General features: G+C 42.4%; 1 protein-coding gene across 1 annotated transcript; it reads left to right on the forward strand.

Moving 5' to 3' along the window:
* On the forward strand, window positions 1-27,114 carry ZRSR2 (zinc finger CCCH-type, RNA binding motif and serine/arginine rich 2). Its single transcript, XM_025997535.2, has 11 exons — window positions 1-610; window positions 1,073-1,152; window positions 5,071-5,149; window positions 8,736-8,844; window positions 9,043-9,129; window positions 12,335-12,373; window positions 12,992-13,110; window positions 18,240-18,453; window positions 23,211-23,266; window positions 24,032-24,141; window positions 26,479-27,114. The coding sequence occupies exons 1-11, from the start codon at window positions 570-572 to the stop codon at window positions 26,910-26,912; spliced, it is 1,368 nt and encodes a 455-aa protein (XP_025853320.1). The 5' UTR covers window positions 1-569; the 3' UTR covers window positions 26,913-27,114.
* Window positions 27,115-27,866: the final 752 nt, after the last annotated feature.

Genomic DNA, 27,866 nt, shown 5'->3' on the forward strand with positions numbered 1-27,866 from the left:
GGACTGTTAAGTAAACTACGTCCCCTCTACCATATTTATCAATGTGTCGCTTCTTTTGTGCCTCTACATAGCACATTCCTTGGGAGCAGAAGTGAGACGTTTACAGCCCAGGTGTTGGGTTTCCCTTCTGAGGTAGCAGGTACGACTAGAACGGGGCGGAGTCTGGAGTTCGTCTGAGGGGCTGATAGGTGGGTCCGCGGAAGGCGAGTGACGTATGGGACGAGGTTTCGTGAGTGGATGGGAACCAGAAAGAAATGGGACTTTAACTTCCTGGCCACAAGAGAGACTGCTATGGTGTGGGGGCAGGCAGTGGGGAAGCGCTAGGAAGGAAGAATTACTTTCAGGGACACGGAAGAATTTTCGGGAAGAAGACATTTGTTGGCGGGCGTTCTGGAAGACTACCTGGCCCCCGGAACCTCGCGTCTTCCGTACCTGGTCCTCCCCGGCGGGGGCACGCTCCCCACCGCACCCCCCCTTGCGCCTGCGCGCGCCCGTGCCCTTGCTCTTAATCCCGCCTCTTCCGGCCATCTCTACGGGTGGGGTGCTGGGGGTGTGGTGGCCCTGGCAAGATGGCGGCTCCCGAGAAGATGATGTTTCCGGAGAAACCAAGGTAAGCTGGGTTGGGGGGTAATGAGCCGCTGAGAAGACGGGACGGGGCCAGCCGAGCCTGCTGATGGAGGATGTGCAGGCCGGAAGGAAAGGGGAGCTGGGCCAAGCAGGCGAGGCACTGCTGCCGCTCGAGCCCTCCCCGGGGTGCAGCCGGGACTGTCAGGGGCGCCTGTGGGCTGAGGGATGCGAGGAGGTGAACAGGTGGCGGAATGGAAAAGACCTGCCGGCTGGTCAAGGAATGGCGAGGGGATAGTGAATGCCTGTTCCGTAATTAAAGCACGGGAAATAAGAATTCACTCCCGGGCACCCGAGCAATTTCCTGTCACTCGGAGCGGCTAGGTGCCGGGAGGCGACGGGGGGCGACGGGGGGCGACGGGGGGCGACGGGGGGCGCGTGAGCAGGTTCTGGCGGCGGCGCAGGTGCGGCCAATTGACGCTAGTGTGTGCCTGTTTCAATCTTCCAGCCACAAAAAGTACAGGGCTGCCCTGAAAAAGGCGAAACGAAAGAAACGACGACAGGAACTGGCTCGATTGAGAGACTCAGGTAACCGGCTCCTTAGCCCGTTTTCTGTGTACGAAACTGCCCTCTCCGCTCCCGTCCTAACTTGAAGCCCCAGTGCCAGAGGAAGCCAAGTACTGACCTGCTGAAAAATCGCTGCGCCTATTGCCTTCCAAATAAAGTGATCTTAGACCCATTTCACAAACGATATTAACGTACTAAAGGGGGAAAGACGTCATGGTAAATCAATCACTGATTGTGTGTAAGTATTTATGAAGTATCTGATATTACGGGTGCAGGCATCATAAATTACAGCACCTAGCACAAACCTTGCACATATTAACTACTCAGCGAATATCTTCATCTGTAAAACCAGCAGGACTTGAAGGGTTTACACATTTTGCAAATTTTTCTCAAACTTGACTAACATGGGAGACCCTTTGACTCAAATTATTATTGTCATTTAAATATACACAAGCATAAAACCAGATATGAAACTCTTATTAGACTATAAAACATACATGTACAGGTTATAAAACCAAGTGAAATTACACATCCAGTAAAATTCAAATTTAGATTAATGTAACATTAGGAATGAGGTAAAACAACCTTAGAGCATGAATATGGTACTGAGTGGAGTTGCGAGTGCCACTACTGTTGCCCTGTGGTTATTTGCCAGTTGTTTTTCCTATTAAAGTGCTTGTGGCATCTTCATCTGTACTGGCTATGGTATCATTTATCCTTCACGTGTCAGAATCTAACAAATATATATTAAACCTGCCTGTTTAATACAATGAAATTAGTACTAATTTACAAAATTATATATTAGTTATAAATGTGGATGGAAGGACTGAAATCGCACAGCAGTACTGTGTTATGTTTGCCATCTAGACTATCCAGGCAATCTTCAGACCTTTTGACATATAACTGATTACTTTGTAATGATTTGGTACTTGTGTACATTGCAATAATGTATCTAGACAATTCTTACAGTCCACACGCAAGGGCCTCAAGTAACCAGTATTCAGTATTCACTAGCCATGTGAAACATAGTTGTAGACATGTTAATTACTTTTTAATTATTTTTAGTAGCAATACTTGGAATATTTAGAATGGGAGAAGCAGGGTGTTTACCTGTGACCTGTTACCATCTCTCTTTTATTCAAAACTGGACCACTAAAGGCAGGACAAAGCATCAGGGATAAAAAACAAAAGGAAAAAAGAGTAGGTTGGAGTTATTAATGCCCTTGGTGTCTGCCCCCACCCCCTTTCCCCTCAATAATCTTAGCTACCTTTTTTAACTTAGCCTGTGTTTTTCCAATATAACTTCTTTTTTAACTTCTTAATCATTTTCTCCCCTATTCTAAATCCTAGAACTATTGTTTGTATTGTGTTGAATTTTTTTCCCCCTTTGACTTCACGAAGTGCTTTCAGAGTGAGCCTTTGTGGAGAGTCATGGGTGGGATCATGTCCTTTGGCAGTCTAGTCAGTTGAAGAATGCAAGTGACTGCATCCGGCTTATACATCTAATGGCAGATCCAAGTCTAAGTACTTGTCTCTGGACTACTGCTCCTACTTTGGACCACTCCAACTCCTAATTATTTACTCAGTGGTGCTTCATGAATAATGTGGCCTACCAAACATTGCTGTTCATTGTAGCACACATTGGATGGGCAACCAATACCCAGAAGGCTAGGATAGGGACATAGTCTATAAGAATTGCTATAAGAGCAAGTTGGAAAATGAGTGGTAGGAGTTTCTGGAATTTTGACTTCATTTGCAGGTAGCCTCTTTAGCATCCAGTTCTACTCGAAATAGCTTGTGATGAGCTGCCTTGTCAGAAATTAAGGTGACATTAAGAATAAAAAGCAGGTTGCATGATTTTAATACATATGATTGTATGTATGATACAATTAGGTATACTATACTTACATGTGTCTTTGCATATATTTGTGTGTATGTGTAGAGCAAATGCTATACCTGGTACTGTTAGTGATCACCTCTAAGGAGTGTCAGCTTGGTTTTGGGAGGATGGAGGGGTTGAGTGAGTCAGACAGATATTTTTGAATAGCAGCTATGCCAGGCAGTGTCTAGTTTATGGGCATATCTCTGTAAGTCAATCATAGGCCCTATGCCAGGTTCTCTCGAAGGTCCTTTATGTACATTAGCTCATTTAATAATCTGAATAATTAGATTTTATTCTGTGTGAGTTAGAACTTACACTAAATTTTTTTTGACCTATTTTGATTTCAGATGCTGAGATAATAAAGTTTACTTGCTTAAGAAAAGTAAATTGTAATTACCTAGGACTGGGTGTGCCTTTGATTAGAACTATACTCAACATACATGACAGACAGAAAATCTTTTTCCTTTAAGCCTGAGATCTTCTGTTATATTTCCTTCACTTCAGTTTTCCTCCTTTTCCCCCCAAATTTAAATTTGGAATAGGAATCTATATTATATATGTATAATAATATATATAATTATTATACTAAAAATATTTTCCCGGGATGCCTGGGTGGCTCAGTGGTTGAGCATATACCTTTGGCTCAGATCGAGATCCTGGGATCCAGTCTTGCATCAGGCTCCCCAGGGGAGCCTGCTTCTCCCTCTGCCTATGTCTCTTCCTTCTCTCTGTTTCTCTCATGAATAAATACATAAAATCCTTTTAAAAAACTAAAAAACAAGAAATAAAAATATTTTCCCGTGTTCTTATTTTGAAAATGTTCCAGTGTACAGAAAGTTGAAAAAATGGTAAACATTCATGAACCCATTATCCAGATTTGCCAGTGTTAATGTTTTGCTTTACTCCCTATATAGATGGATACATATGTCCATATTTTTTCTGAACCTTTTGCATATCAGTTGCCAATGTCATGACCTCTCACCCCTAAATTCTTCAGCCTGCATCTCCTTAGAATAAGGACCACTATATCAGACTTGTAGCCAAGTAAAGGAACAACAATTCAGTGGTGTGAGATGCAGGCCATACTTGACCTTGCTCAAAACAAGACTGATGGGCAGCCCCGGTGGCTTAGCGGTTTAGCACCGCCTTCAGCCTGGGTTGTGATCCTGGAGACCCCCGGGATCGAGTCCCACATCGGGCTCCCTGCATGGAGCCTGCTTCTCCCTCTGCCTGTGTGTCTCTGCCTCTCTCTCTCTCTCTCTCTCTCTCTCTGTGTGTGTGTCTCATGAATAAATAAATCTTAAAAAAAAAAAAACAAAACAAAAAAAAACAAGACTGATTATTGTCAAAAGCTCAAGCCAGTTGTCTGGTGGAATGCCCTGCATTCTGGAGTAGCCTGTCTTCTCCTGATTAGCTTCAGGTTACACTCCTTATGACAAATACTACAAAACTGATGCTGTGTACCTCTCATTACCCACATCAGGGAGCCTATGATGTCAGGTCGTTCTACTCTTAGTATTGCTGCAAGTGGTCAAAATGTTGCCAATCATCTGGCTCCCTTATATAGAATGTTTCCCCTTTGTAATCAGTACTTACATGTGGGCTGGTGTTTTGAGATGGTGCAAGTAAATATCTTCTTCCCAATAAGGTTTTATCCAATGTTTTTAGCATTTTTAAAAAAATCAGTTCTTACTGTGGGGGTTGCAAAAATGATGACTTTTTCTACTACAGTCTTTCTACATTTTTTAGTTGCCATTCTTCTGTAAAGATGAATCTTCCTTTTCATAGCCCATTGCCTTTTTGAGAATCACTGTAGAACCACCAATTTTTTATTTTTTTATTATTTTTTTTCAATTTTTTAAATTTACTGTGTTATCTACCATTATTCTTTTCGGGTTTCATAGTTGTTTCAAATTTAGTTGGTTGGAGCCCTTCCTATTAGAAGGCTTTAAAAACATTCCTACCATAATTGTAAAGATTAGATTTTATCTTTTTTTTTTTAAATCATTGGCTTTACAATATTCAGCTCATTTAATGAAACATTTAAATTCCCTTAGGACTCTTACAGAAGGAGGAAGAGGATGCTCTTATTGAAGAACAACGTCTAGAAGAAGAGAAGCTGTTGGAGATAGAGAGGTCAGCAGCGATTGGAGCACTTCTCATGAACTCAGTTTTATTTGAAGTCTTGGGGCACCTGGGTGGCTCAGTTGGTTGGGCATCTGACTGTTGATCTCAGCCCAGGTCTTCATCTCAGGGTCGTGAGTTCAAGCCTGGTGTTGGGCTCCACATCCAGTGTGGGGAAAAAAAATTGAAAAAAGTAAATATTAAAAGTCCTTATGAACTAGTTTGGGTCTTCTTTACAACACCTATTAATTTATACTCAGTATTTTTACGATTCTATACAAAGTTGCCATGAGTATCCATTCTTATATATCCTTGGTAACTGCCCAGTTGTTTCCTCAGAAAAATGTCTAGAAGTGAAATTGTTGGGATCATAGGATAAGTACCTGTAAACTGTTGGTGGTTGCGTAGAAAGGCCATCCCAGTTGCAGCTCTTCCAGCAGTAAATTGAGGTGCCCGGATCCCTGTACCTTCTTCACTCACACCGGGCATCAGTTTTAAAACTCCTGTAGTGAAAAGATGCATTTTATTGTTTCAAATGTACATTTCTCAATTAGTAAGTTTGTGTATTTTTGAATATATCTCATTACCTATTTTATATTTCTTAAGTCTTGCAGCTTTCTCTTTTGGGATACACTGTTTTAAGTTTGTTATGTAAGCAAGGTTATTACTGATTAAGGGTATTATTAACTCTTTATTAAATGTGTGATGTATTCTTTTCATATTTGTCATCAGTCCTAACTTGACTTAATGGCATTACTTACTGTAATTTGTTTTTCACGTCATCAGCTTTCATCTTGATACCTGACCATGGTGTATGGACTGTAAAAGGCATCCTCCATCCCAAGATGATGAAAATCTTCTATTTTTTCTCTTACTATTTTTCAGGGGGTAGGGTTTTTTTTTTTCCAGTAGTGCACAATAAGGTGAATGTGCTTAATGCTACTCAACTGTACACTTAAAAATGGTTAAAATCCGAAATTTTATGGTATGTAAATTTCGCCACAATAAAAAAATATATTTGAACAGGAGTAAAAAAAAAACTTTATAGATGCTCTCTAGCTATTTAGTAGCATGTTTAGTAGGGAATGTGGTTTCTTTGCATGTAATTCACTCCCGTTCTCCACCTAAGCACATAAACAGGTGCAGTCAGCAAAACTGCCAAAAGAAAATGTACTAGCGATTGAAAACATGGAGTTGATGAGCCAGAACTGCATTCCAGTCCTGGCCCTGCCACTTACTGGCTGTGTCCAAGTTGCTTATCCCCCTAAGCCTTAATTTCCTCCTCTTAAATATGGAGACAAAATGGAAATAAAATCAGTCCTAGTACCTGCCTCATGGAATTGGGGAGATGAAATGAGGTGGCAATTGTATGCACTTAACATCATGTTAGTATATAGGAGGTGCTGTAAATAACTCTGGTTGTTCCAGATTTCTGTGAGGATGAGGATGACATTTATGGTATGAAATAGGGGAGTCATTTTTTTGATTTCTCATTTATTTGCAGTTCTTCTTTTCAATCAGATAACCCCATCTTTGTGTTCCTTTGATCTTTGTTCCTGCACAAGTTACATGATAGTATGTTGTTGAAAAGCAGGAAAATTAATTGTGGAAATACTGTATAGCTTTACATACTGCCTTGAAGCAGAGGTATGGCATTAGAGAATAACACAGGCAGACGTTAAAGTTATGAGAACAGGTTGTATTCCATTACCCCTGACTGTAGGGGCAAGAGTAGAGCCCCATTCTGATTTGTGCAGGGGCCCTGGAGAAATAGAGAGGTGGGGAAGTATCGAGGGTTGGTCCACGTAAACGTGACTAGGCCAGCTGTGTTTGTTAGCAGGCAGATAGGGAAGTTCGCATCCTAGCCTTTCACAGACACTGGGACACAGGCCTTGTCTTTCTTAAAGGGGACATTTCCCAGTAATGGCTCCCAGGTCCTTGAGACAGACTTATTCATAATTAGAAGCCTTTTTTAGTAAATGCTCTATGAAAGGAAGGGCAGGGGCCTATGATCCTGTGTTAGCTAGAGCAGATAGTCCATTTTCCTGGCAGCTTTGAGCTCTCTCAGCTTTGAGCTCTCTGGGGCAGGCATTTTAATGAGGGTGAGGAGGAGGGGCTGGGGTCAGGGATCAGCGGGAGGAGAGAGCTTTGCTCCTTGCTGGGCTGGAAGCCATGCTAGAGTTTTCTCAAGTCCTCCTAGTGCAGGGATTTTGTTGGAGCCATGCGAGCAGAGTTCTACAGTTTTAGTTCTTGGCAGTATATTCAGGTTATTAAATTTTAAAGTGTGTAACATTTTGTTCTTTTGAGGTCTTAGATTTATATGCACTTTGGTTCGGTTTATATATAATTAATACGTTCCTCAAAAGGTTTATAAAGCAGAGTTCTACACACTGAAACATCTATACATAACCTACAGTGTGCACAGGAACATTGACCTCTGCAGTGTGCCTGCCTGTACCATGGTTAAAAGATGTGTTCCTGGAAATGAAATATATTTTCCCATAGGGTATTTGAAATTGTGAATAGGTTCCCCAGCCATACATAAAATTGTATTTAATGCCTAATGTTGCTGAAGTGATACAGAGCCATTTCTTGTAATTCACTTCCCTTTTACAAAATAAGTGGGAAAATGCAATCTAGGTTCTAAACACCTGATTTGGCTTTTCAACTTTTGAAATGTAACCCATCTTTCAATTAGAAACTTGTGATATTGGATGTCTGAGATGCTTGCCATTTTAAGATAAGATCTGCTTATAATTGGTCATTTTATTTTTTTATTTTTTATTTATTTATGATAGTCACAGAGAGAGAGAGAGAGAGGCAGAGACACAGGCAGAGGGAGAAGCAGGCTCCATGCACCGGGAGCCCGACGTGGGATTCGATCCCGGGTCTCCAGGATCCCGCCCTGGGCCAAAGGCAGGCGCCAAACCGCTGCGCCACCCAGGGATCCCACAATTGGTCATTTTAAAAAGTAAACTAGACACCTGTTAATTTATTTGTAGGACTCTTTGTCATCTTCAAACCCCTAGCTTTCTTTGTTTTAAAGACAGGATCAGATATAGTTTTATATTCCCTTCTTGGAGCACTTTAGGTGTTTGGGGGCAAGCTACAGGAGGCTCTTACCTATCTAGAGGAGCAGTGTGAAGATAGAGGGCAGCAGATGCTGGGTTTTCAAAGTGCCGCAGTCTGACATTTGCTGCTTGTAAAATGGATAGAAGAGGAAGGGTAGGACCTCCTGAACGTGAAAAGCTAGATGGTGCTTTGAGATTTGTTGGCGTCTTTATCGACACCTAAACATCACAATGGTCATCCTAAAGGGAGAGTCATAGTGTCCTTGTTCTATATAAAAGATGTCATGGATAGGAAATATTGAAGTGGTGATTTTCACCTGTTAACCCTCTGGGAAGAGAGCTAGTGAGGTAGTGTTTTTCTGAGATCACTACTCATAGCCTCTGTTCCTCTTATCCCTCCACTTAACTGCTTTCTAGAAAATCTTTCATGATACCTTAATCATTCTCAAATATGTCATTTTGCTATCATTGTATGTAACTGTAAATTAGTGCTCATTTCTTTTTTGATTATATCATTACATTGATAGGCAAAAATTACATGAGGCGTGGTTGCTTCGGGAGCAGAAGGCACAAGAAGAATTCAGAAGAAGGAAGGAAAAGGAAGAGGCGGCTAGAAAACGGCAGGAAGAACAAGAGGTAGGAGGTTAATCAGATGGCCAACTAACTAGTTAACTAAAATAGCTCTTAGGAGGAGTTATAGATATTGAACTTAACAAAAATGGTTATTAGCCATTTCACCAGTGTTAAAGTTTTTCATTTATCTGCCCTGTATGTTAAGTGTTTTTGGAAAGTGATTGACAAGAATTACCTTTCCTTTTCTTTTTTCCGGTAAAGAGAAAGTTAAAGGAAGAGTGGGAAGAGCAGCAGAGAAGAGAGAGAGAAGAGGAGGAGCAGAAGCTGCAGGAGAAGAGAGAAAGAGAGGTGATTCCTGTCACAGGAGGATAAACGCACTGCGTATCCTCTCGGTGCACAGATATGCTGTTGGGTGGGCTGCAGAGTAAGCTGCAGGCATCACAGGGTTGGGGCTTCATTTCCCTGTTTAGGCAGAGTCCTGCGTTAACACAGATACACACTAGAGTTTCCTTATCTCCTCTTTGGGTCTGTGCAGTGGCAGATACCTTAAATTAAGGTTTTCCTTCAGCTTCTTCCACTCCCCCTTTATACCAGGGATTGGCAGACTTTCTCTGTAAAGGCAGAGAGTCAATATTTTAGGCCTTACGGTGAATATGGTGTCCGTTGCAAATATCCAGCTCTGTTGGTGGGTTATGAAAACAGCCATAGATAATATGTAAATAAATGGTTGTGGCTGTGTTCCAATGAAACTCTATTGGTTTTATTTTGAAAAACAGGCAGCTGGCCCTGCTTTACATTTTGTCCCACTCTTGGGCCAATGTTTTTTTGCTCTAGCTCTTGACATTCACACCAAAGTGTTTCTCTGAGGTTCCATTGTATATGGGCTGACCCACTTACAGAATATTTTGTGTCATGTCCACATTGACTTAGTCAATAAAACACTTAACTGTTTATGACATGTCAGCAAGAATGAATTGACCAAAAAGAATCAGGAATTACCATACTGAGGAATTAGGAAATATTTTTTGTTGCTAAATCTTGACTTCTTTTCCAACTTGGCTATAAAGGCCGTTGTAGCTAACACATAGTCACTTATTTAAAAAAAAGGATCTATAAGGTATATGTACAATATCTTACAGGATCTTTTAAAGAATGCTTTGGTTTATTTTGCTGCTATTCCTTAACACGGTGTATTTATTTCCAAGATCCCACAGCTCATCATTCCTTGACTGATTCATCAGGATGTATCTTTTCTCTCATATTCCCAAGTTTGAATAGCATAAAAGTGGGTAGTTAATCACTTCATCATGAAATAAAATGCATTTGTCTATATCTTAGTCATGTTAAATCCAGTGCAAGTTTTTTTTTAAAAGATTTATTTATTCATTTTAGAGCATGTGTGAGAGCATGTGAGTAGGGGGGAAGGCTAGAGGGAGAGAATCTCCAGCACATTCCTCACTGGGTATGGAACCTGATGTGGGGCTCAATCCCATAACCCATGAGATCAGGACATGAGCCGAAACCAAGAGCTGGACACTCAGCTGTGATTGAGCTACCCAGGCACCCCTGCAGTGCAAATCTTTTTTTTTTTTTTTTGCAGTGCATGCAAATCTTTAACACCCTCATTTGAGCGCTGCATTACAGATGAGGCGAGGCCATGCTAATGTTTTAGGGGGCAGGGAAATTTTTGGGAGCTTGTCGTTTTTTTATAGAGTAATCGATTCCCCCCGCCCCCTTTTTTTTTAAAGATGCTATTTGTTTATTCATGAGAGACACACACAGAGAGGCAGAAACATAGAGGGAGAAACAGGCTCACTGCAGGGAGCCCGATGTGGGACTTGATCCCAAAACTTTGGGATCATGCCCTGAGCCAGAGGCAGACATTCAATCGCTGAGCCACCCAGGTGTCCCTCAATTCCCATTTTAACAGAGTGTTCTCAACTGAGGCCTTTGTGGCATCAGATTAAAGTTAAGGCTTATAAAAAAGCAAAAGCTTTTCTTTCAAAGGAAGTCAGGTGAGACCTTATGGAGAGGCAGGTAAGATAAAGTAGGTTCTAAGCATGTATAAAGGGATATGCAGCCGTGTTTCTGCTGTGTGCTAGATACTTCTCTAGTAGATAGAGATAAAGCAGTGAAAAATACAGTCCCTGCTCTCCTTGAGTTTTTGAGATGGGGAGCCAGATGAGTAAGCAAAAAAGATAATTTTAAGTGCTATAAAGAAATAAACAGAGTCATGTGATAGTGAGTGGGGTAGGGATGTGTACTTCTTTAAATTGCCTGGTCAAGGAAGACTTGTCCAAGGAGCTGAGGTTTGAGCTGACACCTGAGTGCAAAAATGTTGGGGAAAGGGGTTCAGGCAGAGGGAAGAGGCCTGAGCATGGAGCTGAAAAGATGTCAGGGTGCCTGAATCTTGGAGACCAAAGGAGAGAGCGGTGGGTGGTGAGGGAAGGGGTCAGGAAGGTGGGCAGGGTCAGATCATGTAAGGCCTCCTAGACTGGAAGGAGGAGTTTGCGTTTTATATTGTCATGGGAAGCCATTAGCAGGGTTTTTAAGCAGGGTTTGACTTCACTTAATTCATGTCTATACCCTTAACAGATCATTCTAACTTTTGTATAAAGACAGGTCAGGGGGTGGAGAACAGGAGCGGTGACCAAGGAGACAAGAATGGAAATAGAGTGACCAGTTAGAAGACTGCTGTTCCAGATAGGACATGATGGTGGTTTGGATGAGGGCAGTGCTTAGTTAGGATAAGTCCACAGATGTGAGGTGTATGGTTGAACGGACAGGGAGGGGAAGGAAAAGGAGAGGAATTCCAGTTCTCCTTTTTAGATTGTTAGTCCAAACAAGGGGGCAAACGGCAATGTCCTTTATGGAGATGTGGGGTGTTCAGGTGATTGGGGGTGGAGAAGAACCAGAGTTGCCTGGTGAGCATGTTAAGTTAACCAGGGGTCCTGATAGCGTTCTCAAGTAAGCAGTGAGGCAGAGGAGTCTTTTATGTAATGCTTTAAGGGGCTAGGGAAGAGAAGTCTGTCAAGAATAATTTAAAACTTGTTTAAATGACAGCTCAAAATTTACTGGCACATTGTAAGACTTCCTTTGCCTTACCGAAAAGTTTGATCTTTTTCATCAACCCGAGTTACTGCTGTACATGTCATACTTTAATATCTGTTAAGTGTTGATGATGTTTGATCTAAGCATTGCATTTTATAATAATTCTCTGATACTATATCACTCATTTTAAAAGCTAGAATGTGGTATATATGAGCAAATATGCTAAGTATTACTGTTAACTGAAACTATTATAAGACTGTTTTGCAATGGGAGCTAATAAATGTCCTATTTGAATAAACATTCTCAGCTATATGTCCTTTGAAAGCTTTTCAGAAGATCTGTGCTGTAGAAAGCAAATTAGAACCTGAAACCTTTGATGTGTGCGGGGTTTTGTTTTTGTTTTTATGTTTTTAATTGTTACAGAGATTCTTAACCAGAGAAACCAGACGTGACATTCCTGACTTGCAGGTTTTCATTAGTCCTATGTTTGCACCATTTGTAGGAAGCTGTGCAGAAGATGCTGGAGCAGGCTGAAAATGAGGTATTTTCAAATCTTTCATTCAGATTAGAGATCAGTGAACATTTCTTTAAAAACGGTTCTTCCAGTATCATGTTAATTTTGTGGTAAGCTATTTAGGTCACATCTGAGTATCAGAATCACTTTTGTAGCTCTGTGATTTTTACAGCAGCAACAACAGCAGCAAAAGTTTTTTGATGAGCAAAAGCAAATGGTATCGAGTCACCTCTCTGGACTGTATTATTTATAGTCCTTACAGTGTGTGTGAGCAGCATCACACACTGTTGCCCTGAAATAAATGGTTTGACTTGCTACAGAGCAACTTTGGTCTCTCTCAGGGGTGGTTCCCTGACAAGTCCTTTGACCTCATTCAGAATGGCTGGACAGAAGGGAGACCTCGGTGACAGTTCCTGGTAGCCACAGTGACTGACGCCTGATGATGGGCGATGACTGGGAGCCAGGAAAGACACAGTGCATGTCTCCGGGCAATTGTTCGTGAAGTTTGGGTTGCCTGTTATGACCTAAAAGTATATATTCTTAAATCTATTTTTTATTTTTGGCCAAAATATTTGCATACATTTTAAACATGGAGTTCTTCATGGATTTTTACACCACCAATAAAGTCACGGTTATTTTCAACAGTTGGAAAATGGTGCCACATGGCAAAACCCAGAACCACCCATCGACTTAAGGATAATGGAGAAAGATCGAGCTAATTGTCCATTCTACAGTAAAACAGGAGCGTGCAGATTTGGAGATAGGTAACTAATTTTGCTTTATCGGGTCAGAATTCAGTGGATCACAATGTCGAGGTTGTTCTCTTTGGGGGTGCAGCACGGGCTTGAGTTTGAGAGGTTCCCAGTCAGGTATCTGCTGCTTTCTTGCTGCTTCTCCAGTCACATTGCTCCTCCTGTACATGTTCCCTGGGTAGGCTCAGCCTAGTTCTCTGATAGGGCTTCCTTTGCATTCCTTCACAGCTTCATGAAGACCTTGTTCTTTTTGTTTTCTTCCTGTGCTTGCATGAGTCCACGTGGGACAATTTGGATGGAGAAAGAACATATTTCAAGAGACCGGAGCAGCTTGGCTTTATTTATTTTTATTTACTTATTTTTGAGTGGCCAACACCATGCACAGAAGAGACTTTAAAAAAATTGGCATGCCCAAGGCTATCTGTGAAAGACAGAACCCGAGTGAATGAGGAAAAGTTTTCTCATTCCCCATTCTCAGTCTGTCTGCTTGGACTCAGGAACAGAGCCTGGGTGCAAAAACTGACTTAAGCAGCTGTCAGTTGGGGAGAGTTACTTAAGCCTTCTGAGCCTTAGTTTCCTCATCTGTAAAATGGGGATGAAAAATAGTCTCTCCTTTTGGAGGAGTTTGTGAGGCTGCAAGGAGTGAATGCAGGGCAAACCCAGACACCGTGCCAGGCATATGGCAAACACTGTCCCGAGTGTTGGCTGGTATTTTCATTTTGTTGTGGTTGCCCTTATTCTCTGAGACACTCGGCTGCCTGCCTCTTTTGGCTCCATGTTTTTGAAACAAGCCATTCACATGGAGAACTAAGTGTCAGTTCATTCATTTAGCAAATATTTAAATCCTTACTATGTGCCAGGCATTGGTGATGTTTATCATTTGGCTTATTAATGAATGAACAACTCAAAAAAAAATGAACAACTCAAAAGTTGAAAAATAATTTATGATAGTCTATCCAAGACAAAATCTGGTGATTACTAAGCATTTTGCAGAAAACATCTACTTGTTTCTTAGGATTCTATTAGTCCTGAAAGGGACGTGAATAGGCAGATTCATATGTATGTAATGAGAAAACTCCGTATTTTCATTCATGTTATTTTATTCATAAAATTATCCATGCCATGAGTTTCATGTCCTTCTTTGAAAATATAATCTTGCTCTCTCTTCCTCTTATTTTTCTTTTTGAAGTTAAGCCCTCATGCCTTTTTATATTTTTTAAGAGCAGTGGTTCTCTTTTTTTTTTTTTTAAGTTATACTTGGATTTTCATTTTTTTTCTTTATTTATTTATTCATGACAGACACGGAGAGAGAGAGGCAGAGACACAGGCAGAGAGAGAAGCAGGCTCCATGCAGGGAGCCTGACGTGGGACTCAATCCCGAGTCTCCAGGTTCACACCCGCGGCTGAAGGCAGCGCTAAACCGCTGGGCCACCGGGGCTGCCCAAGAGCAGTGGTTCTCAACCCAGGTGCACATGAGAATCCTCTAGAAAGCTTTAAAAAATGTATGTCCTACCTCAAGTTGGGGAAATCTCTGAGACGCAGGCAGCCTTACTTTTGAAATGTCCTCTGGTGTTTCTTGTGTGCCCTAGGACTGAGAGCCCCTAATGCAGGCTGCGTAGTTCCTTTTATGGTTCATGACTAGGGTTGTGTAAAGTCAGAATATCTGTGAAAGGATTCGTAGGATGTGGTCAGTAGTGAAAGCCTCCTCTTGAGGAACTGGGAACTAAGGAAAGAAGAAGAGACTTTATTCCCCTTTTTACCTTTAGAAGTGTTTCCTAAACTTAGGCTTAGTTCATCAAGAAATAGTAATCATTGGCATTAAACACCCCCCAGCAAAGAAAACATGGGAAGTGCCCGCGAAAGACAATGGGGACTCAGTATAAATTCACATCTGTGTGGGTAGGTTTTCTAGTTGCAGGTTTCCTCCTTTATGATGTATCTCCAACATTACCTTGAATCTTAAGACTGTGGTCATCAGATTATAAATTCCCCTTTGGATGGGCATGAACGAGAGAAGGGGGTGTGTCCTGAAGGGTTTCAGGACATCCGTGGGCAGTGTGTGTTTGTGGAAAGGAGAAGAGTCCGTCAGGTGCTCACACAGCCCTGAGAGTCGTTCCAAGGACATAGTGACAGTGAGCAGGTTAGTTTGGGAACATTTCTTCATATTTTCATAGGCATGTGAAATTTCACTATCACCGCCATCAAAGTATGAGAGCAGTTTGGGTATTTTCATCATTCGGGTGGTGAATTGTGAAATACAATTCTATGAAATGAGCAGTTACAAAATGCAGCACCATCCTTTCAGACAACAAGACTGTTCCCCTCTTAAAGAGAGCCATGCTCCAGGATCCTACAGCTGTTGTTTTCTGTTAAGGCTTGTCACATCATCAGACAGATACTTCATCACTGAAGTGTTTCTTTAGTGTTTCTGTTTTTGTCATGAGTCCACAGGTCAATTCTAGAACCTTTCTGGAGCTGATACTTCTGGAGTCACAGCTTTGAGGGGGAGTTCCGGGTTTTTTTTTTTTTTTTTTTTTTTTTTTTTGTTAGAGTTCCGGGTTTTTTTATTGTTGTTTCACCCTCCTGAAAACATGATCACTGATGAAAGGTAAAACTTACATATCAGGATAGCTATTTTAACTCACTGGTTTCCAGAAGTGATTTAAAGAGGGCTCATAATCTATTGCATTAAGTGTAGTGAAAGACATGGAAAGCAAGGGAAGGAGGAGAAAGTGAGTTATTGTGAGTGTGCAGTACACTTGGCACTGGATTGTAACACAGCCCAAGAGGAAATTTAGTTCTTACCGAAAAGGAAGAATGCATGGTATCTCTGGAAAGACAGATTTTCCAGGCATTAGGTTCTATATCTTTCTCCCATGCAATACTGCGTAAAGACATTGAGGAAGGAGGTAGGCCATAACTTCGATAGATGTCTTATTAACAGCTGCTTACATAATTTTCCCTGAAAATGTTCTCACAGAGATCTTCAATAAATGATTGCAGCCTCATTTCAGCATGTATCTTGAAATCTGTGAAGGACAAAGGTAGTGGGCAACTCAAGAGCTCCCTTAAGAAGAGAAAAGGGTGTAGTGGGTTAGCTATGCCCAAAGGGGCATCTGGAGACCACACGGTTCAGTGGCTGACCTTGGGCTAGGGTGATGTCTTAACTGTGATTTCATGGCAGTCTTAACTTGATTCAAGTATCTGCATCTTAAGTACATAGCATGGCCTAAACCAGGGGTTCCCAAACATGGCTGACCTTCAGGATCAGGTGGGGAGTTACTTTGAAAATATGGTTCCCCACCCTGAGGTCTTGACAGATGGTTTGGGACAGAACCTCAGAAATCTCGGTTCTTTCCAGGTGATTCTGGGAACCAAACAGGTTTGGTATCACACCTTTAGATTGCCTTCCCAAATACCTCTTGCCTTAGCTGACTTCTCAGGAGGGGCTGTAGTAGGACTAGCCCTGAGTATACACAGATTGTGCAGACTGTCTCCAAGCCAAGTGGGGATTTTCCCTAAACAGGGACTTGGGCCCTGTGCCCAAACTCACATGCTCGTTTGACACTCTAGGAATTAGAGCCAGGTTCATTCAGATGTAAAATCCCACGAGCAGAATTTTAACCCTGTTAAATTGGTTCCATGTTTAAATCTGTCTGTGTTTCCTACTTGTAAATTTTGGATTTGCTAACACTTGTGGTCAGGTTGAACTTTCACTCTTTGTGCAGTTGGTAGCTATATTTGGGAAGATGGATCTATCACGAGGTCCCTACTGAATCATCTAGGAGGGTCCTTTGGAAAGTAGAACATTTCACATTCCTGGACACTGCACATGTCTGAGCTGGGTGCGGTGTGCGGGGGGGCACTCTGGGTGCATTGTCTCACTGGGCGCACAGATGTCAGTTTATAGACATGGGAAGTGAGTGGGAGTTAAACGTTTAGTCATTTCACGGTAATTGATTTTGCTGACACTTGCCTTATTCTTCAGCTTCTTTTCTTCCTTATTTCTGGGGATTGCTTTTTTTCCTAAAAATTTTGCCTTAACCCATTTTTTAATAACTAGAAACCTAATCAGGAAAATCCGGTGATTTGGAACCTTGAACTACATTTTCTTTTCCTTCTCCTTTTCAGAGAGGGAAGTAAATAAAGTAAACCCCTATAGAAGACTTAAATTACTCACATACAACCTGGTGTGGCACGGTTTAAACTCTGAAAAGAAAATCGTTCTTCCTAATGCTTAGCCTCCTCATTATATGGGAAGTCTGTGCATCATGCCGTATGATGGACAGGCACTAGACTGTAGCTTAACCCCGCCTTCCCAGCCCCCTCTTACCAGCCAGGTGCCCTGGGTAAGTGTGCTGCTCTAGGCCTCTGCTTCTCTCTTTGCAAAGTGGGGAAGATGCAAGCCCTGACTGTCCTAACAGGCTGCAAGGATCAGGGGAAGAAATAGAAAAATGCCCTGATAACTATGAAATGCTGTGTGTACACATGTGAAATTGAAATATTCCGTTAGCTCGAAACTCGTAGGTTACCCTGTTCTTTAAGCATTGAGTTAGTTGAAGATTGTATAGAACCAGGATTGTATTGTTCTCACCTTCCTCCTGAGTCCCACATATGGTATCCTTGTGCCCGTCACCCCAGCCTGTCAGGTCAGTGGACTTTTCCTCCTATGCTTTTACATGTGTAACACTTTGGGAACTTCATCAAAAGGCAGCCAAATGGCATATGGACATGGAAGTAATTCCCAACTTTACATCTTAACGAGAGCAGATCTATTGGTCGGTTTCAGTGTTACACTTTGACATCTGAATGGGGTTTATTATCTTGCAGTGAAGAAGAGAGACTTGTAGAGAAGTCTCTCAAAGTTTAAAGGGAGTTTTTTCTTAAAGATTTATTTATTTTATGGGAGAGAGTGAGAGACAACAGAATGAGAGAGCATGAGTAGGGAGGAGAGGAAGAAGCAGGCTCCCCACTGAGCAGGGAACCTGACGCAGTGCTTGATCCCAGGACCGCAGGATCATGACCTGAGCCAAAGGCAGACGCTTAACCGGCTGAGCCACTCAGGTGCCCCTAAAGGGAACTTTTAGTGTACAATTTCTAACTCTTGGAGTGCTGCATTTAAGTTCTCCTTTCATATGCAGGTGTTCACGTAAACACAATTTTCCATCTTCGAGCCCCACACTTCTTATTAAAAGCATGTTTACAACGTTTGGGATGGAGCAGTGCAGAAGGGATGACTATGACCCAGACGCGAGCCTAGAGTACAGTGAAGAGGAAACCTACCAGCAGTTCCTGGACTTCTATGATGACGTGCTTCCGGAGTTCAAGAATGTGGGGAAAGTGATCCAGTTCAAGGTGGGTGTGCACGATGCACATGAAGAAGGGGACTGCTTCACTTCCCACCAAAGTACCCTAGAGGACATGAGCGCTAGGGCACAGGCTGTCTGCCTGGGCGGGGAGTGTGTGATGGCGCAATGCCTGGTCCAAAGTTGGGTGCCCGGGCTCTCAGTAAATGTGACTTTCTTCTCCCTTTCTACCACCCCTCACTGCTGATACGGTAGAGGACTACATGAAATCAGAACTGCGTAAGGTCCTGCAGATAGGCATCCCACTGTTCATGTAGAGGCTGCATATGATGGAGAAGGCAGCTGTCCCTTCCTTTGTAGTGGGTCTCACCTAGAGCTGCAGCGTGCACAGTGTAACACCCCCGCTTACTGAGTTTGCCGCATGATAATGGCACTTGCTTGCACCTTCCACCCCAGGTACTAATTCATTTTGGAGCTACCCAAGAACAGAAACCTTGATTCCTTCTTTTGACATTGTTTTTATTCATTCAGTACTGAACATAGTGTACTGAACATAGTGTTCCCCAAATTGTGGCTTGTGATGCAGCATACCGGCTGAAAAGGGGCCTTTCAGAGTACACAGTTATTGGAAAACATTCCTCAAGGCACGAATAAAGGCAGAGGTACTAGTAGCTGCTCTTGGGACCCTGGGGCTCGAATCCTAGCATAGTGAGGCCTCCCACTTTGTGACTTGATCAGATCCAAACCGGAATGATTTTGCTATGGTAGGGTGGGGGAAATGCCCCATAATTTGAAGGGGGAAGAAAAAAAGGAATAAAATCGTGAGTTTTTTTTCCTGCAAGTTAGCAATGACAGGAAAGTTGGAACAGCCAGGAAACAGCAGAGCGACTGCTAAGCATCAGCACTCATGAAATGCAAAGCTGTACTTAATGTACAGTGAGTTCACAACTGTTTTTTTTTTTAAGATTTTATTTATTAGAGAGAGAGCACATGTGCACACACAGAGGGAGAGGGAGAAGCAGACTGCTGAGCAGGTAGCCCGATGTGGGGCTCGAACTCAGACCCTGAGATCAAGAGTCGAACATTCTACCCACTGAGATGGCCAGGTGCTCCTCTAATCCCACTCTTTTTAAATTTTTTTTAAAGATTTTATTTATTTGACACAGAGCACAAGCAGGGGGAGCAGGAGAGTGAGAAGCAGGCTCTCCGCTGAGTAGGGAGTCCGACACAGGGCTCAATCCCAGGACCCTGAGATCATGACCTGAGTCAAAGTCAGATGCTCAATTGACTGAGCCACCCAGGTGCCCCTGAGTTCCTAATTTAAAAAATCTTTTAAATTTTCTCTTTCCCTTTCCATATGTGTTCCATGCACCTCCCGGTCTTCACACTGCTTCTCAGCACAAGCAGTGATCACTAGAGCCACAGGGCCAGCCCCGCATGGCGCCATAGCACGCTGGGGGGTCTGCATGGTTTGACTAGCTCTTTGCACATATCACTTTGCCTCTTCATGCTTTTGCCTCGTCCCGAAAGGGAGGGCATTAGACTATATCAGTGGTTTCCCTCGTGGGGTCCCTACATTGCATTGCTTCTGTGAAGTCAGTGGCAGAGCTGCTTTCAAAACTTCCACCTGGTTAGTGGAAGTCACACCATTACTTAGAACAGGCTGCACCTGCTAGCCACGGTGTGGTTTATTTATTTATTTTTTAAAGATTTTACTTATTTATTCATCTACACAGAGAGAGAGGCAGAGACACAGGCAGAGGGAGAGGGAGATACAGGCTCCATGCAGGGAGCCCGACGCGGGACCTGATCCCGGGTCTCCAGGATCACACCCCAGGCTGCAGGTGGCGCCAAACCGCTGTGCCACCAGGGCTGCCCCACGGTGTGGTTTATTGTTTTTTGTCCTTCAGTTTAGAATTTTATCAGCCAACCTCATGCTAATCACATTGGCAATTTTACATGGACAGCTCTTTAGTAAATTCTTAATAAAAGAAGTTTGAAAACACTGAATTAATGGAAAATTAATGGGTCCTTGGGAACAACTGGATTAAATGATCTCTGAGGTCGCTGGTGAAACTGATGTGGTCTCCTAAGGCCTTTTTAGTCTTCAAGGATGATGTTATAAACTATCATTCCTCGTCTTTCTAAGGATGATGTTATAAACTATCATTATGGAGTGTGCCTCTTTTTGAGTACTCTAACAAAAATACTGTAGAACAAATTTGTAACATTGTAGATTCATTTTGAAAATAAAAGCTGATCATTTGTATCAATATCTGAGGACCTTCTTATACCATTAAATAAAAACAAATCAGATTTGTCTATTTTTATTTATTTTAATTCCAGCATAGTTAACATACAGTGTTAGTTTCGGGTGTACAATATGGTGATTCCAAAGTTCTATACATTACTCAGTGCTCATCAAAATAAGTGTACTCTTCATCCTCATCACCTATTTCACCCAGTCCCCCTACCCACCTCCCCTCTGGTAAACATCAGTTCTGTAGTTAAGAGTTTTTCAGTTTTTCCCTTTTTGTTTGTTTTCTTAAATTCCACATAGGAGTGAAATCATGGTATTTGCCTTTCTCTGTCTTATTTTGCTTAGCATTATGCTGTGTAGCTCCATCCATGTTGTTGCAAATGGCAAGATCTCATTCTTTTTTTATGGCTGAGTAACATTCCATTGTATATATACCACAACCTCATCCATCTATCAATGGGCACTGGGGCTATTGCCATAATTTGTCCATTGTAAATGATGCTGCTATACATATAGGGGTCCATGTATCCCTTTGAATTAGCATTTTCATTTTCTTTGGGTCAATACCCAGTAGTGCGATTACTGGATCATATGGTAGTTCTATTTTTAACTTTTTGAGGAACCTCCATGCTATTTTCCACAGTGGCTGCACCAGTGTGCATTCTCACCAACAGCACACCAGGGTTCCTTTTATTCTGCGTCCTTGTCAACACTTATTTCTATTCAATTTGAGCCATTCTGACAGGTGTGAGGTGGTATCTCATTGTGGTTTGGATTTACATTTCCCTGATGATGAGTGATGTTGAGCTTCTTCTCATGTGTCTGTTGGTTGTCTGTATTCGTCTTTGGAAAAATATTCATGTCTTCTGCCCATTTTTAATTGGATTATTTGGTTTTTGGGCTTTGAGTCATATAAGTTCTTTATATATTTTGGATACTGACCCTTTATCAGATATGTCATTTGCAAAAGTCTTCTCTTACTACACAGGTTGCCTTTTATTAGTTGTGTTGATTGTTACCTTTGCTATGCAGAAGCTTTTTATTTTGATGTGGTCCCAGTAGTTTATTTTTGCTTTTGTTTCCCTTGCCTCTGGAGACCTACCTAGAGAAATGCTGCTAGGGCCCATGTCAGAGAAATTACTGCTTGTGCTCTTTTCCAGGATTTTTATGGTTTTAGGTCTCACATTTAGGTCCGTAATCCATTTTGAGTTTATTTTTTGTGTATGGTGTGAGAAAGTGGTCCAGTTTCATTTTTTTTGCATGTAGCTGTCCAGTTTTCCCAGAAGCATTTGTGGAGAGGCTTTTTCCCATTGCATAATCATTCCTCCTTTGTCATAGATTAATTGGCCATATAATCATGGGTTTATTTCTGAGCTTTCTGTTCTGTCCCATTGATCTGTGTGTCCAGATTTGTCATTTTTGAAGACAAATGATCAAATGCTCAGCCTAGTAATAGGAACAGTGCATGTTAAATGAGATTATTTACACCTATCAGGTAAAAAATGATAAATTCTGTTAATACCAAGAGTGGGCAAGGATGTGTCAATTAGTAAAACCACTTCAGAAAGAAGTTTACCAATATCTAGTGAAGTTGAAGGTACATGTGAACCTACAGACTGGCACACTAGTTCTGGTCATGCATCTTAGAAATCCTTGTATCCACAGAGACATGTTCAGGAATGCTGACTGCAGCACTGTTTGTTGAAAAATTGAAAGCACCTATCTAATGATGATAGTCATCATTAGAGGAGTGGATAAATGAATTTGGTATTTTGATATACCCAGTATACAGTTCAAATGAGTCATGTTTATGTGATGATATTTGGAAAAAATGTAAAATATACTTTGTGTGTTAAAAATTTTAAATGTACAAAGCAGTCCTGTGCATTGTTTACCAATACATATATGGGTTTCTTTGCATACGTATATATAAATATACCCATATATTCACATAAAGTCTACCCATATGTTTATAATAGGTGTCTGTACATAACATGTATGATTCTATGGCACGGATGTATGTGTATGTGCCTGTCTGTATACATATGGATATGCATGTTTGTGTCTGTGTGGAGAGGTGCACGTATATTTGTTTGCATTTGGAATATGAAGGATACACCAGCCTCAGGCTAGTTAGTGCTCATCCATGTGATAGGGAAGGGACGCTAGGCAGAAGGCTTTCAACTGGGTCTTTAATGTTTTGCATATTTAACCATTCTTAGTTGAAAATGGCAAGTGTTCATCTTGAAATTGGGTGGTTGATTTTTGTTTTCTGTATTTGTATGTACGTGTGAAGCATTTCACATTCATGAAAAACGAATCTGGATCAGCAGGCATCAAATAATTGGGGCCTGTAATGGTGTGGTGTGCTGAAGCATGCCTTAAATAGGCCTGGGAGTGGCATGGTAGCTGGATTTTGGAATCTTCAAATGTTAACTACTTTTGGTAGTGTTACCTTGGACAAAGTGCATTGTGATGACTGGAGGATTTCTTTTCCTCCTTCTTCTCTCTCTTTTTTTATGATCAAATTCTTCATTGCTCCTTAGGTCAGCTGCAACTTGGAACCTCATCTGAGGGGCAATGTGTATGTTCAGTATCAATCGTAAGTATTCTGAACATAAATATTTTGTCACAGTGTAGTGTAATTATGTTGCTGTCTGGGTTTTTCCCACGAAATAGATGGCTTTCACATGTGTGTTATTTTTAAAAATGTAATATTAAGAGCTGATAGAGATATCCAAAGGGACTTGAGAATGCATTTGCATTTCATGCATTGTATACTTAACATAGTTTTGAATCTTTTACAGTGGTTATTTTTTTTACTTACATAGTTTTCATAATTAAAATACAAACTGAAAAGGGAGTGGCTAGCATCGAGAACAGAAAAGGGTACATTGGAAAAGCCAGAAATCGAAGCCCCGTGTAATCTTGGTATGCCTTCGGCCCCCTAAGAGAGCAGTTGGTGTATCATTTCTTCTTGTCCTGCTGTTTGTCTGGGCCCCGCCGTGGCTAATGGGATCAATTAACCACTGTAATAAGAAAAACAGCAATCCTAGCTGAGAAAGGAGAGGCTCTGATGATGGGAAACACTTCTGCATTTTTAATGGTCCAATCTATTGGTTTAAGCAGCTTTGACTCCAGCCGATTTCCATGCATCAGAACCTCTCGGAGGGTTAGCAAAAAGCCTTCCTGAATATATTGTGAGCTTCAGGAGCTTGAATGCTCTAAGGAGGACTCCCTAGTACAAAAGCAGTGAACTTGGTGGTCTGATGATAAACTAATAAGAAAGTTAATGAACAGTGGGGGTCATCTACATAATAGAAAGTTACTGTAAAATGCATCCTTTAATTTGTGTTTTTTTTTGAAGGGAAGAAGAATGCCAGGCAGCCCTCTCTCTGTTTAACGGACGATGGTATGCAGGACGGCAGCTTCAGTGCGAATTCTGTCCAGTGACCCGATGGAAAATGGCAATTTGTGGTAAAATACAACACGATGATTTTACCCCAGTGGTTCCGCTGTTGTGTAAAGGGACATTTTTAAGGGAAAAAAACATTTTTTAAAAAAAAGTAGGCTCCATGCCCAGCGTGGAGCCCAGTGTGGGGCTTGACCTCCCCACCCTGAGATCAAGACCTGAGCTGGGATCAAGAGTCGGATGCTCAACCCACTGAGCCATCCGGGCACCTTGAGAAGAGTCTCTTAAAGGGGCGAAACCTAGCTTGTGCCTCATGCACTAGACGAGCAGAGACCGTTACGTAAAGAACCTCGCACTTTAGGTCTGTAATAGAGCTTGTAGATCATGCTGTGGATGAGGTGGCTGCAGTCACGGCATCTCCGTGACAGAGTTGGGGCTAGAATTCCCACCATCTCATCCTCATCCCGAGCCCTCAAACTTCAGGAAGCCTGAGTTGTGTTTGCGAGAAGCTGCCTTTTCCTTGTGGCCACGTCAGAGATGACCTCTCCTCACGGGCTCCCCTCATGCAAGCTGGGTTTTCTCCCGTATCTTTATCCCTCGTGAATTTTCGGTCATCCCTGCCACCTTCAAACATGATGGCATTTCCTGCCTGGCTTGAAAGACATGTTTTGTGCAGTAGAGGTCGGCTGTAGCTGTAGGGTGTGGCGGGGCGCAGTGAGGCTGACTCATCAGACTGTGGCCGCCGAGTCCAGAGATGAGTCAGTCCTCTAAGTAGCCAGCAATTCTCAAGGCCTTGTTATTTTTTTTATTTCCGTCAGACGAGCTCAGCCAAACTATTTATCGTTGAACTCCTCTGGAAACAGGGGTGAAACTGTCCAGGCCTTAGGGGAGCACTTCTCTTACACTTTCCTTTTCTTGGCTTTACATTTGCCTGCTTAAAACCTCTCATTAAACAAAATCCATAATTTACGAAGGCTTTATCTCTGGCAGCCTGGTCTTAATGGATGCCGTCACTTAAAAACCATTTATTGAAGGGGGCAAAACAAGAATTTAGAGTTCCTTGCTTTGGAGAGCAGAAGAACCATGACGTCTGAGGTTTGAGAGCTTGCGGGCTAAAAGAGCTGGAACTGGCGTTTCCCTGCCGGCGGTTATTTTTGTCAGTTCATGGGAACGCGGCGTGCCCTTTCGGTGAGGTGCTTCCGAGTGTGACACCAGCTCCCCCAAAGCAGGAGACTCTTTCACCTATTTTTTTAAAATAACAACTTTGCTACTTTCCCTAGTAATTAATGATGTTGAGTGTCTTTGGTGCGTCCTCCTGATTGGCCATACGTGTGTCCTCCTTGGAGAGAGGCCTATTTAGATACCTTGCCCCTTGTTAATTAGGTTGTCCTTTTACCATGGGGTTTTACTCTTCCATCTGTCGAAGCCCCTTATTGCAGATATGATTGGCCGATATTCGCTCCCATTTTGTGGGTTGCCCGTTCACTTTGACGATGTCCTGTGAAGTATAGAAGTCTATAATTTTGATGAAATCTGTTTTATCTTTTTTTTTTTTTTTTTTTTTTTTTGCTTGTACTCTTGGTGTCATCCCCAAGAATCCATTGCTCAGCCCAGTGTCATGAAGATTTTACTTGTATGTCTTCCTCAAAGAGTTGTACGGTTTCATGTCTTACATTTAGGACTCGGATCAATTTTGAGTTTTCGCATATAATGTGTGGTGTGGAGGTACTTTGCTTTTTTTTTTTTTTTTTTTGACCGTTTTACATATTTGGGGAATTGACAAACTTTAAAAAAAAAAGGTTGAAAGCCTCAAGAGGACCACTAAGTTGTTCGAGTAGATTTCACCTGTGACAAGAATCTTCCATACTAAAAGCACTTGGTAAATTTAAGAGCATGAGGCCAATGTTTACCATCTTCTCCTTAAAGTGTAAAGAAAAAATACAAAGTCCTCCACTTCTGATAGGGCTCCCTTCTGGCCAGTAGCTGTCCTGCCACCAGCACGCTGTCCGAGCGCTGTCCCGGGATTCCCAGGGGCTGGCGCTTCGGTGTGAATTAGGGATCTACACCGTCTATCAGTGGGACGGTGGAGCCCTCAAAACCCCCCATGTGGTCACCATGCGTTCGGTCGGTCGCACTCCACACCCTCATCCATCCGGTCGGGGACCGGGATACTCAGCTTAATGAACACCTTTTGCTTTGTTACCGTTCACAGTGCCGTTTGTTAGAGTGTTTGAATGTTTTTGCAGTTCTGGGCAGCAGAGCTATGATATCAATTTACATAAGCTGCTTTGAAATAATACACAGGAGGAGATAGGTCTGTCACGTCCGAACGTCGGCAGTGTACCTTCTAAACCAGATAAAGGGCCAGCAGTAAATGCTATTTCCTCACTGTGCCGTTGCAGGTTTATTTGAAATACACCAGTGCCCAAGAGGAAAACACTGCAACTTTCTTCATGTGTTCAGAAATCCCAACAATGAGTTTTGGGAAGCTAACAGAGACATCTACCTGTCTCCCGATCGGACCGGCTCATCCTTTGGGAAGGGCTCGGAGAGGAGAGAGAGGACGGGTCACCACGATGAGTACTATGGGAGGCCGCGGCGGCGAAGAAGCCCCAGCCCGGTCCACTCCTACAAGAGAAACGGGGAAGCCGAGAGGAAGAGGAGGAGCAGCCACCGGGGGAAGAAGTCTCACAAACACCTGTCGAGGAGCCGCGACGGGCCCAGTTCACGGAGCCGAGGCAGGAAGAGGGGCCGCAGCCGCGGCCGGGGCAGCCGGAGCCAGAGCTCCTCTAGGTCCAGGAGTCGAGGCAGGAGGAGGTCAGGCAGCAGAGACTGAACGATTCAGGGTCCCAAATGCAAATAAACTTACTTTATTCGTAACTGATTGTACACCGTCCGCCAGAACCCCACTTCAGGATACTTTTCTTCTCTGATAATCAGTGTGTTTAGAATAGAAAGCCTAGGCAACATCAAATGCACAGAAACCGTGAAAATCCCCTGTAATCCTAACCTTTAGCAATAAAGTTCACACTGGAGCATTGCTTGCGTCTTTTTTCCTCCTCTTACGCGTGTGTACACATTTTTTTAACACCAAGATCATATATGGCTGCACTTGAATATGCTTTGCTTTTCCTACACAGAACCTCCTATTTCATCAAGTGTCTCATTTTCTCACTGCACGTGGACCTATCCATTAATTCAACCATACCCCTATTGTTGGATTTTAAAGTTACCTTTGATTTTGCACTATTAAAGAGTCCAGTGCTATAAACTGTCCAGTTGTGGATTTCCTTACTTTCACACATTTCTGACCATCTCCTTAGGATCAGTTCTATGACACCAAGAGATAAGACTCCTGAGACGTTTCCAAATTGCCCTCCAGAAAGGCTACCAAAAATGTACTCTATCCATCATAAGTTTTGCTATCCCCACACCACCAAGTTAATCTTTGCTGACTTGGTAAATTTTGTTTAACTGTTTGTTTCTCTATGAATTGACTAAGCCTGACACTTTTTCTGTATTTAATGGCTCTTAAGGTCGGTTGTTTGCTCTTTTTTATTAATCTGTTGGGCTTTTCTACATGCAGTAGCTGAGCAGCTTTTTTGACTTTAAGATTCCCTTTGTTGGGCAGCCCTGGTGGCTCAGCGGTTTAGCGCCGCCTTCAGCCCAGGGCCTGATCCTGGAGTCCCGGGATTGAGTCCCATGTCGGGCTCCCTGCATGGAGCCTGCTTCTCCCTCTGCCTGTGTCTCTTGCCTCTCTCTCTCTCATGAATAAATAAATAAAATCTTA

This window comes from Vulpes vulpes, chromosome X (assembly GCF_048418805.1).
Source record: "Vulpes vulpes isolate BD-2025 chromosome X, VulVul3, whole genome shotgun sequence".
Taxonomy (NCBI): Eukaryota; Metazoa; Chordata; class Mammalia; order Carnivora; family Canidae; genus Vulpes; species Vulpes vulpes.